At 46.7% G+C, this 13864-nt stretch overlaps 1 protein-coding gene across 4 annotated transcripts in view; it reads right to left on the bottom strand.

Annotated features, from left to right (window-relative positions):
• Positions 1–5037: 5037 nt before the first annotated feature.
• The window catches only part of lrrk1 (leucine-rich repeat kinase 1), a 45286-nt gene continuing 36459 nt past the window's right edge, over positions 5038–13864 (bottom strand). For all 4 annotated transcript variants that reach the window (XM_064336632.1, XM_064336631.1, XM_064336630.1 and 1 more), the window contains 7 exons: positions 13586–13780; positions 12583–12734; positions 10723–10840; positions 10272–10388; positions 7981–8867; positions 7287–7388; positions 5038–6091 (listed from right to left, as the gene is read on the bottom strand). In XM_064336632.1, coding sequence (XP_064192702.1) covers positions 5914–6091; positions 7287–7388; positions 7981–8867; positions 10272–10388; positions 10723–10840; positions 12583–12734; positions 13586–13780 — 1749 coding nt within the window. In that variant the 3' untranslated portion in view covers positions 5038–5913. The remainder of the gene's footprint in view (positions 6092–7286; positions 7389–7980; positions 8868–10271; positions 10389–10722; positions 10841–12582; positions 12735–13585; positions 13781–13864) is intronic.

Below are 13864 nucleotides of genomic sequence, written 5' to 3'. Positions count from 1 at the left end.
TGAATACCATCTTATTGCATTATTGCACATCTTACTGTACCCTTGGAGCCTCTGTTTCCACCAGCAAATGAGGATTAGATGTTCACAATAAGGAGTCTCATGAGCTTGAATTTATGCTCTGTGCACATCACTGCTGTTTACTCACCGTACAAGAAGTCAAACGTCAACTTGGCAATGCTGTCCTCAGTATCTAAATGTGATCTGCTTCATGGGTCTTTTTCAGTGCGAGGGGAGGGGAGGGGTGTATCTCCTCCTCGTTGCACCACGTCTTTATTTTCTTCTTTCTGGCAATTCCTTTTTAGGGAGCCATCATGCAGAGCTTATAAATTGAAGTGAATAAAAACAATGTGCAGTAGCAAGGGTGCTTTTCTGGCGAGTAATATTGAAAGCACACGTTGAATTTTGGATGCACATCAAGCCTTTTTCTATGAAGAAGAAATAACAAACCCATATTGACCACAACGTTGTATCATAATGGCAAGGAGAGACAAAGCCACAGGCATTCCCAAGACAAGGAATGCCAAAGCACACAGAGGCAGGTGGACAGTGTAGTCTCAGTCTCTTTGACTGTGGAATGCTGACTGATACATGGCTCTAAATGCTATTTTATAGGCAGACTCTCCCACATTTAAAAGCTCTTGACCATATGATTACTTGGTGTAAACACTAAATGTGCTCTCACTGCAGGGTAGTGTTTCCATGCTAAAAATACACATAAAATGCATTCATTAGCTAAATATGTGTTGAATAATTGGACTATTTGGCATTTGTGCACAGAATTAGTGATATTTCATTATCGGGCCAATCTGCTTGAAAACTCTTTTCCCACTAATCCAGCCTTTTTTCCACACTCTCTTTAAGGGCAGCTGATGGAGAAAGAACCTTGCATTAAGCAGCGGTGGTCCTGTTCCACATCGTGTCACATTCAATCAGATTCCAGGAATTTCAATGCCGTCTGTGGCACAGCCAACCCGAAGGGTGATGCACAATGCAACGCATCACTGCTTTTCTCATAACAGCAGTTAAACAGTCCATGATCCTGCTGTCAGACTGTGCACAGGGGATTTCAGCCCCGTGAAATACAAGGGGGGGGTGGTGGTGAAGTTTTTAGACCCCCACGAATGACAGGTGCCCAAATGGTAAAATGATATTTACAATTTTTCCACTAAATATAAATTCTCTTTTCATTATTCATGCATATACATCCCCAACAGGGATTGACAATGCCAATATTGCTTTTATAATTACTTACAATCCTGTATACTTTAACCATGAGAATCCTAACAGTGGCAAATATAATGTGAAAGTGCGTGTGTCGGGGAGACTGTGCTGTGGCATGTGAGAAATTCAATTTGGACATTAAGGGCTTGGCTGGAAAATGGCTGCTTATCACCACGGTGAATGGACTATGATACCCCTGCCGGCTGTGAATTCATTCCTTTTCACCACAGTAATTGGAAAACGTGCCATTTTCAGCTGCAGAGACTGGTATGAGGACAAGTTTTGAGCGCTGAGGGCAGCGGGTTCAATCCAGGGCAAACTTCTTCCTCTCTGCCTCTCTCTCTCTGGCTCTCTCCTTCCCCCCGTTTGCTGGCTCATCAGACAGGCTCATGTGTGAATTGGAGCCCCTTGCGTTCACAGCCCTGCCCCTCTCAGCTTTGGCCACTCTCGTCCTCCCCAGAGTCCCTCCCTTCGGGCTGGCATCCACCTGGAGACTATTACCAGGCCTCATGCTGCTTCTAAACCAGTTCCATACCCAGAGCCCTTCAGAACAGCCAGCTCTGCGAGAGCCAACTGCTAATGCTTTCTGTAAACCTGCCCCAGCCAGAATTATACAACATAATAAGCCACTCAAAACCTGCTGATGGAAGCAGTGAGATTTTGTGCAGCGATTGTTTCCCCTTATTGTTACAGAAATACACCCCCTCCCTCCCAGAGGTAATCTTTTAATTACAATTGCAGTTCACAAAAAAACTATGGTGAAGCATTTGAGGGAAGGATACAACACAAACAAAAGCTAAATTAAGAAAACAAAATAAAATAAAATAAGACAAAATTAATCTAAGATACAGCAGACTAATATTGGTGATAAACAACTAGGGGAGGCAGACATAGACTGAAGAACCAGAGGGGACAGATATAGACCAGACACAGACTGATGCGGAGACACGGTAATCTTGCAGATGGAGCAGTGATGATTACTGGTATCAGAGGTGTGATATGTATGCATATGTATGTGCACATGTGTGAGAGTGTGTGTACGTGAGTTGTGTGTAAAGTGGATGTAAGCGAGTGTGAGTGTGGTTAGTTAACAGGCAGATTTGGTGAATTAATGAAGAGGGACCAGATGTTTCCATTATGTGTGGTTTATTGTTCCAGTGTCATTGTTTCCTTGGACGTGTGTTCTTTGAGGAGGTTAAGCCATTGTGTGGTGTTTATTGCATCTCTGGCTTCCAATTAAGGAGGATGCTTTTCTTGGCGATAGTTAAGGTGATGAGTACGGGCTTTACTGTTGCGGATTGGTGGGTTGATTACTGAGAGGTCGCCAAGCACACAGAGGGGTAGGGATAGTGGAGAGCTACAGCTCATCATGAGGGACAGTCTGTCAGTGACGTCTTGCCAGAAACATTGAGTATGTGGACAGATCCATGTGGAATGGAAATAGTGTTTAGTGCGCATTGTGAGCAATTGTCTTGAGTCTGCAAGTCCCATTTTACAGTATACATCTTGTGCTGAGTGGTGTGCCCTGTGGATTGCCATGTACAGTATGAGTAGCTGGTTAATATTGCAGATTTGAGACCAGGAGACAGTACCATGAGAAAACTATCTTTTCTTGCATTTATCTACTGGATATTCTTGTGTCATAGGAAGGTATTATAGGTTTATATAACTTGGAAAAGATTTTCTTTGTGTTGGAGAATTTCCTTCACTAGAGGAGGAAGCTATAGATTGTTGTTTTTGTTCATTTCATAATTTACTCCAGATTTTAGTTGGAGGTATTGGTTTATCCCAGATGCTATACTTCTGGACCAGGTCCTCAAAATGGTTTCATTGTGGATCCAAACGTTTTGTTGATTTTCCACCAGGCTGTCAGGAGTTGTAGAAATTACAGTATGTCTATAGTGGTAATGAGATATTGGATATTGTAGATTGGGGATTGAGATTTTTGAGATATTTCACACAGATTGTTCTATTCCTAACCATGGAATGTTCTGTTGGTTGGGAAGACTCCAACTGGGGATGAACTGTGTTTTGTTAGCCAGATGGTAATTATGAAAATGTGATGCTTCCAATCCTCTTTGATTTCTGTTTCTGTAAAGTGGCCAATTTTATCTGGGGGGTTTTCTTTTTTCAGTGGAATTTTGCTAGAGTCGAGTGATTGGAATCAGTTAGTGGAGGTTGCGAGGGGATCATTTTGAAAATGTAGTTCAACTTTTCGGAAGTATAAACATTTCAATGGTCACTACTCTGCCTGTTAGCCACAAAAACATGTTTATAACCTGAACTAAGGGTGGAAGTATTGGGGAAGTCCTGCGGTCACATTAAGTCATAGAGAGAAACAGTTCTCCCCAGTAGAACTGTCAAAATGATGAATCTTTTTCTTATTGTGTGCAGACTGTGGTCTTCATCGATAACAAAAGGAAATTAATACCAGCAGTACTTCTCCAAATGTGAGTCAAGTCTATGGGCATCTATGTAAGGGCAGTATTTGTTACTCATGATTATTAAAGACTAAGCCTCAGTATGTGATTTGTGCAGATGGCAAGGCATGGAAAGCTGTTGTCTGTAAATGTTGTGTGGTAGATGTGGATGCCTGTCCTCAGCATCCGAGTAAGATCTGTAAGGGTAAGGGTGTTTCTGACCTCAAAGGCACCTGTGGGACTCCACTAACTGTACATGGTCAAAACCACTATCATCTAAATGCAAGCCAATTTACTTTAGACTAGAAAAGAGTGGACATGCTAAACACTAATTCATCCGATGGCCAGAAATGAGCAGAATAAATCTGAGAAGGTGTATCTTGTAGCATCCAGCTTCTGGCAAACCACTGGCATCAATTTATAAAACATTTATACTTTATAAAACAGTTAATAAGACCAGTTTTATGATATTTCTGCATCATTATATAAAGGATATGCAACTTGGTCTTCTACACAACAACGTTGCTATTTGAACCGTCATGCTGTGGAATTTAGCCACTCCGTGAGCATCAATATTCCACCAGTGACCAAAAACATTTAGAGCTCGACTGTGGGAATCTAGAGACCGTGCTTTTTTGTTTTGTGCAGGAATTCTGCTTTTGTGGGATCATTTTTGGGGAAGAGAGGGCAGCTCTATCAGTTCCTCTCCCTGGCTGACGGTCAGAAGTCTTCAGTCAGTGCCGTGTAATTGCCTTAATTTGCAGTTGCTGGGAGTCCCATAAAAGCCCCCTTTATTTCTCCGCCCAGGTGCGGGCCCTGTCATCAGCCCATCGTCCTTCATCAATCACTGGGCATCAAAGGCCCCGTCCAGGAGCCCCGGCTGCAGGTTCGACTCATGCTGGGCCCGGGGAGGTCAGGGGGAGGCCCCGCGCATCGCCGCAGTCCCCGTGGGGTCGAGGGCACTTTGGGGCTGCGGGAGCATCGGCTAATCACAAGCAGGACAATCCCCAGGTGTGACCGGCGACTGCTGGGCTATAATCACTTGCTAATTCCACATCACAGGACCAGAAACCCAGCTGTGAGCTCTCTCCCCCCCCCCCCTTACTGCTAATTCACTAAAACAAACCTCACTAGACCCAGGAGCCGTGCATCCTGTGGTACATGCAAGAGGCTGGAACCATTCAACAAAATGGCAAATGGCTGGGAAAATGGCTTCAAAGCACACTTACTCTCAAACATGTACTATAAATGGCCTTCATAAAAACAATATTTATAATTGGGGTCCAAATTTTGCTTCTGTGGAGAGCAATATTTCAAACTGCCATCATATTGGACAAGAGCAAATACACAGATTATGGTTTTGCTGCCATAAAAAGAGCAATATTCTCACACCAGCTGGTTTACATAGATATTTTAATATATACAACACGGTTCTGTTCTATTTACACATGCAGAGAGCGAGTATACCGCTCACTATAAATTACAAATACATTTCATGCCGTCTCTCGGGAAACGCAGTGCCCATGGGAACGGTCACCCAGCGCGGGCCTCTCCTGCAGGACAGCTGTCTCAAGTCTCAGGCGGAGCTGCTTCGGACTCGAAACAGATGGTCGGTCTCTGACGCTATCAAAAGATTAAAATCCTGTCTTCAGTCCTCTTCCCAAACTCCTGGCAGCTAATCTTCAGAGATTTGGCAGGAGTCTCTGCCATTTTCTTTAGTGCCGGCATTTGACTCTCTCACTTTTGTTTGTTTCCTGAACCCCTCCCCCCTACTCCGCCGAGACCCACAAAGAGCCACTTTGACCCTCGAGTGTTTTGAGATGGTTTAGGGGTAAATCGACATGCAAGTTGATATGGCTGTTTACTTGATGTCCGATGCTCCTCCCCACTCCTCCCCTGAAGAGCTTCAGTCGCTCCTCTCTGTGGAGGTGCTGGCACACTGGCCCAGTGTTAGGCCCAAGGCTCCATGTCACATCCAGCAACAGACGTCCCTCTTGTACAGTCGTCATATCCCAGGTCAAGTGCTGCAGTGCAGTACTGCAATGTGCTGTTGACGGGTCCGTGGAAGAGGGTCTGCGGGAGAGAAGCGCTCCCCCACAGGGTATTCCGAACCTCCCCCCCTCCAACACCTGAACCCCGATGGCTCCACCCCCCCGTGCGTGGCGCTGATGTCATGGCGTGCTGGCCCCCCTCGCTCGGAACAGTGCGGCCTGTCAACGTGTATTCCCCGAGCCCGGCCCACACAGAGCTCCGATTCTGCGCCGCACAAGAGCTACCTTCTTCTTCTCATGCTGGTCTCGAGCCGTCCCAGCTCCTCGTAGGACTGGTAGAAGACTTCCAGCTCTCGGGCTCCCCAGCCCCGCCAGACAGCCAGGCACCACTCCATGTTTTCGTTGCAAAAGCCGCACACAACAGTGTCCTTTGCGACCAAAGCAGCTTCAACCAGCGTCCTGGAGAAGAAGAAAAAAGAGAAAAAAAAGTGAGAGCAGAAAACAGGGTTAGGTTTTAAAAGGCAGAAATTACCGTGTGGACACTTCCTAGAAATGTTAAGGCGCTACTGGGAAGTGGCTGCTTCAGGGGGCACGGAGTGCACGAGTTCGCTGTTTACCAGATTTACGCAAGTTCACACACAAAGCTCTAGGGTCAGGGCATTGAGGGATCACCGTGGATCACGCTCTACTGGACACAGGGGAAAAACAAGCCTAGGAGAACTCCACTCCTGCCTCTTATTGTGCTCTACATTATAAATGGCTCTGCTGACTACTGTGAATGATTAGTTGAATGAATATTTGTGGATTCTACTGGTTGACTGAGAAGCTGAAATGGACTTTCTGTGCAAAATGGCGGTTTGTGCTCACATAGGCCAGTAAGAAGCAGCCAGCCAGGACACGTCACAGCTGACGATGCAAGACGAATGGACCTCCCTCCTTTCAACGCAGCTCCTTTGCATTGTAACTGTTGTTTAACAGCCGTTTAATACGATAATTACGAGTGCCGAGTTATAACATCTGGAAACAATTAGGAAATGTGTGTCCAGAGAGCTAAACAGGGACTTTCATATTAACAGACTTTCAACGTGCTGGGGCCTTGTTTTGTAAAGATGATATATTGTGTGACACAGGTGATTGGCCAAATCAGGATTTATGAAGGGAACAGCTCAGCATTGTGAAACCCCTGTGCTTCAGTATGGACTCCGAACAAACATCCTCTTTGAAGGAGAACAGCTGCTGGGAAGCGATAATTACAGAGTGGAGAAATCCACTAACTGCGGGATATTTCTTGGGTCCGAATCAGCAAATTAATATGCACTTCTTTCACCAGATCCAAGATCTGGACTGTAAAACAAAGACATGTTGGGAACCCGGTGTAAGAAAGTGTAGGGAATGCAGTTCCTCTGTGTACCAAGGTTTACTCAAGCGGGCCATTTACAGGACTGTGTTTATGGCACAGCGTTCCGCTCTCGGGTTTAATGGACTGCTTTTCCCAGAAGTCTGCCTGTTAATTGAACGGCTTTTTGAACTTGTTTTCAATCGGATCCGTTTTAAGAGCTCCGGGCGCTCGTATTAAACGTTTCACTCTAAACAATAAGGACACGGCGTGATCCGTGCGGTCTGCTGCCGGGGGCGTAGCCGGAGATGGTCTCACCCGTGCTGGGCCAGCCCGGGGCCGCTGAGCACCGCGATGACCCGTCCCCTCAGGAGCTCGTCCTGCTGCTGCAGCTCGATCACCATCACGTCACCGCCACGCCTGCAAGGGATGCATCACACACGCACGCGCTTCGCTCACAACGCGGAACATCTTGTGAAACACAGCCCTTAAACTCTCATTTACTTATTTGATTACTTATTTTTCTGGAGGCGGTCTATTCTGACCATGAAAGCACTGTGCGTAGCCAGTACAGTAAGTGTGACTGCACAGAAGCAGGCTTGGGTAACTGGGTGTGAGTTTAGACAGTCATTCAGGGTGAGATTGTGTGACTAGTTTGTACCCAGCTAACAATTTCCAACACTTGCATTTGTCCATTGTCCTCGACGTCCTCATTCAAGTTTAAAAATGAAACTTATAAATGAAAATATTTAGAACATTCCAAAAATGTCACTGATACATACCTGCCATTATATTTTTTTATCACCAAATGTAACCACTAAGCTGCAAACAGCCAGCCTGAAATATTTTTCAGAATTTGTTTGCAACACTAAAAACATCTCTTTATGTTTATTTTTCTAAGAGCACTTGAGGACAATTCTTGTCATAAGCGTAATAATCTCTAACCAAGAGAGAATCTAACCACACTGCTTTTGTGGTCTTCGGTCTCATATTAGCTGGGTACACACAGTACCTGGGGATCCACAGGGTTCCTCTGACTGGCAGCACACTGAGTGCCTGCAGGTGTGAAGGGGCGTGGCTCTGCTGTTCTGAAGGGGTGTGGCTCTGCTGGTCTGAAGGGGCGTGACTCTGCGTGGCGGGGTCCAATCCCTCGCCCGGGGAGGGGTCCTCGCAGTCCGTGGAGAAGGGCATGCTGGCCGAGCTGGCCAGCGAGCTGAGCGCCCCCGAGCTGGACCGGCCCATGTGCCCCAGCTGCTCGGACGAGACGGACGACGACGTCATGGAGCAGTAGTCCGTCAGTGAGTCCTGGTGGCAGATGATCTGCGTGCCCGATTCCTCGCTGTGGAGGACCGTCACCTCCCCGGGGGTGGGGTCCTTGGCGGGGCTGCCCTTCTCCGGAAAAGGAGGAGGGGACGGCTCCACCCCCGCCGGCCTCTGAACGGCGAAGGTGTCCCTCAGCGGGTTGGCGTCCCCGCAGCTGTAGGAGGCGCACAGCTGGTAGCTGGCAGCGTGGTACATCAGCAGGGTGTTGGTCAGGTCGTCCAGGCACCACACCGCCTCCTCCACCCAGCCGCTGCCCGAGCTGGAGGCCAGGGACGTCACGGTGGACGGGTGCAGGTAGGGGTCCAGGCGCCGGACGGCCCTCAGGGGCCGGGAGAGGCAGTCGATGACCAGGAGCCCGGGGCCGTTGCTGTACCACACCTCGGAGCCGCTGTGCGCCAGCACCATGCTCCTCACCGGGTACGGCTTCAGCCGGGGGTCGTCGTCCTCAAGCTTAAACACCGACTTGTTGAGCGTGTGGGAGCACAGGTAGGTCTCCCCGTCCAGCGGCATGTCGTTCACCAGCGTGTACACGGCCACCAGCCCGTCCGCCATGCCAACAAACACCAGAGGAAGAGTCTGAAGAGAGAACCACAGCTTACTAATCACACAACCACGGGAACATTTCATAAATTACAGAAAATTGATCCCACCCAGAATTGAAAAGGTCAATTTTGCCATTGAAATAGAATGGGTTTGTGTACAGCTGAAATTGGATCTTTGCACGGATAACTTCATAGAGACCAACCCAAAATAAGGAGAGCTGGTGCACTTAAAGTTCAGAAATACAACACCTTTAATGAAACAGTCACTGACATTTAAATGTCTCAGAAGTCTTCCTCAGACTCAAAAAAGGTGTCAGGCTCTGCTTCATTAAAAGAGTTGTATTACCGAGCTGTGAGTGTTTCCACTCGCCTTAACCCAAAGGTTAGTCCCTGTGAAGTTATCCAGGTGAGGATCCTTCTGTGTGTACCTAAGACAGTCAAACACCTAGCCCTCTTTTATTACAGTGGCTAGGCTGAATAGCATCTGGTGCTATTTGTTTAATTAAATTGAACTGAGGGTTCACTGAATATAATTTTTTTTTCTATCTGCTTACAGTAGGAACCTGACGCGCTTCTGCAAAACAGATGGCTCTGCTGGCTAAACAAGAGCTGAAATCTACTTTTGACACACCGCAAGTGAGACAAACACTATAAATAATGAAACATCAAAGTCTCCCCTCGGCCCTAAACGCATGTTTACGAAGGTGCGACCGATGGCAGAGAGAGGCCAGCCATTGGCTGAGACTGCAACGAGGAAGCCATTCAGAGCCCAGGGCCGCTGTTTGGGCAGAGGCCCACACCTGGAATCTATAATGGTCATGACAGGGACTTCAAAGGACAGAGGAAGGACAGGAGGAGGGGAGGTTATTAAGGCAACTTTCCTGTTTAACACAATAAAAGTCATTTTCCCACAGCAGTAAGCACAGCTAGCGATGTTCAACCAAAACCTAATTGCAAGGCGCTGTAACAGTATCGGGCTACGCCACGTACTTCCTGGAAAATCGGCTGCTGTTCTCACAATGCGATACCCAACTTGTCTGATATGGCGAGGTCCATAATCCCACCTCCAGGAAACGTAATGCAATCGGTGTAGTCACGGGGCATAGGAGGTTCAAATGTTCTTACTCATCCCGTAAATGCCAAACCATATGTACATGTTTCAATGCGAGCAGGAAGACCTCAGTAGCTTCACATTTTTACTGTTTCCCACAACACAGCAGTCAGCATCTGCTTGTGAGACAGACAAGTGGTGCAACCAGAATTTGTTTTCCTTCCTCATTTCCTCAAGCAACTCAGTGGTAACACCAGTACTGACGTTCGGCTACAAGTGTCCCACACAAAGCAGTTACCATTGTGTAGGATGAGGATTTAGAATGGGGTTATCTGATATCCACGTGTACCCCGCTTTGATGAACATCAGAGGGTTGGCAACACTCACATCTTTCTTGGCAGGCACAGTGAATATGCAGGAGACCACTGCCGGGCAGGACAGCTCCTTCTGGGGGTGGCTCAGAGGACACATGTCCTTCAGACTGTAGATGTATATATGCTGGTCCTATCGAAAGAGCACACTGCAATCAGCTCCTGTCATTTCGCAAATGTAGCGGGATGAGATTTCACAACGCACAAGCTTTTCTATCTTTTAAGCGATGGTAGGGTGGAGTCCGCTAGCATTCCAGGGCGTTTTATATGGCAGTGCTGATGAATCTGCCTTGTACAATATTTAGGGATTAACCATGACTGCAACACTGTGAGGACCTCTAGAGTTAACCCTGACTGTGACATTGTGAAATCTCATTTATATGTACACCCCTCCAACACTGTAAACAGACCAAAATTCTACATACAACGGCGTACTTTTTATAGTGAAAACGGTTCCAGAAGCTCACCTCAGTTGCGGTCCACAGCGAGCTTTCTACCTTCATCTGACAGCTGAGTTTGGGTCCCGGACAGGCCATTCGCCTCACTTCCACCAGGCCTTTCTCTATGTTCACCACAGAGTAATTCCTACAGAATAAATAACGTGAACATCAACACAAAGCAATAACAAACAATACATTATTCATCATGGCATTATTACTAGCCCTTATTAGTAATTAAACATTTATTTTCTCCCTTATTTTTTTACTCCTCCATTTTGGAGTGCTCAGTCATATCTGGAGGTTAATCCCATAGCTATGACTTTCTCCATCACCTTCGGCGTAGGCTGAAGCATGTACAGCTAGCTACTTTCTGTTTCCAATTTCTACACAGCCACTGCAGTGGCTGCACAGTGATTATCTGGTGCTGGCAGACAACAAGAGTCTGACAACCAATCTGCTTAGCAGATGCCCTCATTCAGGGCTGGCTTACACAGCCAACATTGTAAATGTGATCGTTCTACAGTGATATTAACAAAAGGAATAAAGGTTTAATTCCACTATCAAAGTATGACTGCAGCACCACACACAGGAGTATCTTCGGCTTGATGTAAAGCTCTATGCCGTAACCAATAAAACACATCATTACACTGCAATTCCTATCGAGAACACTGAGAACATATTATCATGGTGGGCAATACTTTTTATTTTAATAGTATTTTTTTATAGTTTTTTTATTTATAGCCCATATTAAAAACGCCATACAGTGATAAATTGAATACAACAGTAGCAGAAATGAAAACCAATGAAAATACAGTACTTTATAATGCATTAGGAGATATTCCCAAGAATTGTATTTACAGCACAGTAGATAATTTCAGGTATTTCAAAAGTTAAATGTTATGCTTCTAATCCTAAAGATTCTGATTTAGATCTCACTGCAGCCCTGACCCCCAAACAGTGAAGGATAAAACTGCACTTTTCGTGGTTTGGTTTAAGGCCAGAGAAATTGCCATCTAATGCAGAGGCAGTAGTTGGTTGAATTTGAAAGTTAGTATCATCTGCGCACAATGAAACTTTTGATACCAAACCATTTATTTTAAAACAATAATTCTTACAGGAGACACACACTCACACACACTCACGCACGCATGCACACGCACACACACACACACACACACACACTACACAGGGGCCGCATTATGAAACCCAAGCCAGAAGAGCCAGATGTTGTCTCAAGGCTGGCTCATGTGACAGTAAAGCGGGTCAGCGGACGGACGTTAGTCCAGGTGGGGCGCTGGGGTTTCGCGTTACAGCCGAGCCACCGGGCGCAGCTCTGCAGCGCGGTTCAGAGGGTGGGAGTGGCAGCTGGGACTCAGCTGCGCCTGGGCTTTTCTCATAGATTACTCAAGGAGAGGCAATACTTCTAATTACCAGCACCTGTGCCCAGAGATAAAAGCTCATTTCATAGCTCTAGGTATTATTGCCGGGCCACTTTACAGTACACAGTGGTGGCCCTGAACCAAAACAGCAATTACCCGCCCCACCTGGGAGCAAGCGTTGGAGTGTGCTCTTCTCTCTCGCCTCTTTCAAAAGTCATCCGCGCACGATCGTCACAGTTTCAACCCCCCATAAATGATATACATTCTATGCATGTATTCACACCCACTTAAGCACTTTGCCTGGTACACTCTAAAGGACTTGATTACATTTACATTTCGGTTTCTCACTGCATTAAGAGGAGTTGGGAGGAGAAAAGCAGGCCTATTGTTGGTTTAAAACCCCGCTGCCTCTGAGCGGACGGGAAAGATGAATATCAGAGAAGCTCCCGCCGGCATATTGGAAACACCCTTCTTTACCGCCGGCCGTGGTCGCGGCGGGGTGGCGTACCTGTTGTCCTTGTCCCCGTCCCAGAAGACGGCGCTGTGTCCCTGCTGCGAGGACAGGAACAGCTGGCTGTGCCTCTCGCAGGGCAGAAGGTACCGGAAGCAGGGGAAGCTGGGGTCCTGCATCTGTCGCAGCAGCGGCATGGCCAGGGGGCGCTGTCCCAGGGAAGCAGGCGTCAGAGCAGCACCTTTAAGCTCCCTTTGAACCTCAAGGAGCCGCTATGCTTAACCGGTCTTTTATATACAGAGTAGGTCAGAGTGTTAAAGAGAGCGAGGCATGGATTTCTGGGAGCTTTTTATGTCTGCCTCAACTCCTTCAAACGAAATTCCTGTAAATTATGTAAGAGAGCAGCTGTCTGCCGGAACACACTCGTATTTCAGGGAATCTCATTTCATCAAGACTTTGGCTTATATCTGGTGCTTTAAATGCATCACTTGTAAAATACAGGCCATATAAAACAGAAATTTGTTTGAATTAACAAACTGCAGTCCACAACTGTGGGTACTGAATGCATAATCTTCAAGGATTGTTATTACAGTCGCAACAGCCAAATTTCCCATGAATTTCAACTACTTCGAAGATGGGATGGAATAATAGGCATATCGTTTACAAAATATTTTGTATCTGCATGGACATGCACTTGTGGATGTGTGTGGCAATGAATACCAGTGATTCTTGGCTAATACAATTATTTCGCCAGCGGGATTAAAGTATGAACCAGTATGTTAGCAATACAAACATGCCGATATTACCAGACAAGATTGAATTGATATCAAGCTAAAGATCAAACAATCAGACAGACATTTCACAATGCACATTTTATATCCAAGCCTTCCAGAGGGCAGTAGAACAGTAGAGTTTTCCATTTCTCGAATGACGATTTTAGATTTGCGAAAGCCGCATGCTAATTTCTCACAGTAGTCAACCTGAAATCTGTGGGCTAAAGTACACCAGGGGCTGAAAGCCTAATGCAGCCATATATTAACCAACAGGGGGCGATCCTCACCCTCTCTGGTTTGGTATCCCAGCATTCAACCATCAGGCTCTGCAGAAAGTAGAACTGCACCTCCTCTGGGCTGCCCAGCACGGGCCGGATGCCCTTGGACAGCTTTTTGGAGATCTGGAGCTGGTGATGGCCCAGGACGGGCCGACGCCCGGACAGAAGCTCGTACAGGACCATGCCGTAGGAAAACATGTCTACCTGCAGGACAGAGAGCACAGCCGGGTCAGTACAATCACAGAGCAACTCTGACGACTGCCACAGGCGGCAACAGTGTGGGTGATC

This window comes from Anguilla rostrata, chromosome 5 (assembly GCF_018555375.3).
Source record: "Anguilla rostrata isolate EN2019 chromosome 5, ASM1855537v3, whole genome shotgun sequence".
In the NCBI taxonomy this organism is placed as follows: Eukaryota; Metazoa; Chordata; class Actinopteri; order Anguilliformes; family Anguillidae; genus Anguilla; species Anguilla rostrata.
The sequence above is the reverse complement of the archived record's forward strand: the minus strand, read 5'-3'. Positions and strand labels throughout refer to the sequence as shown.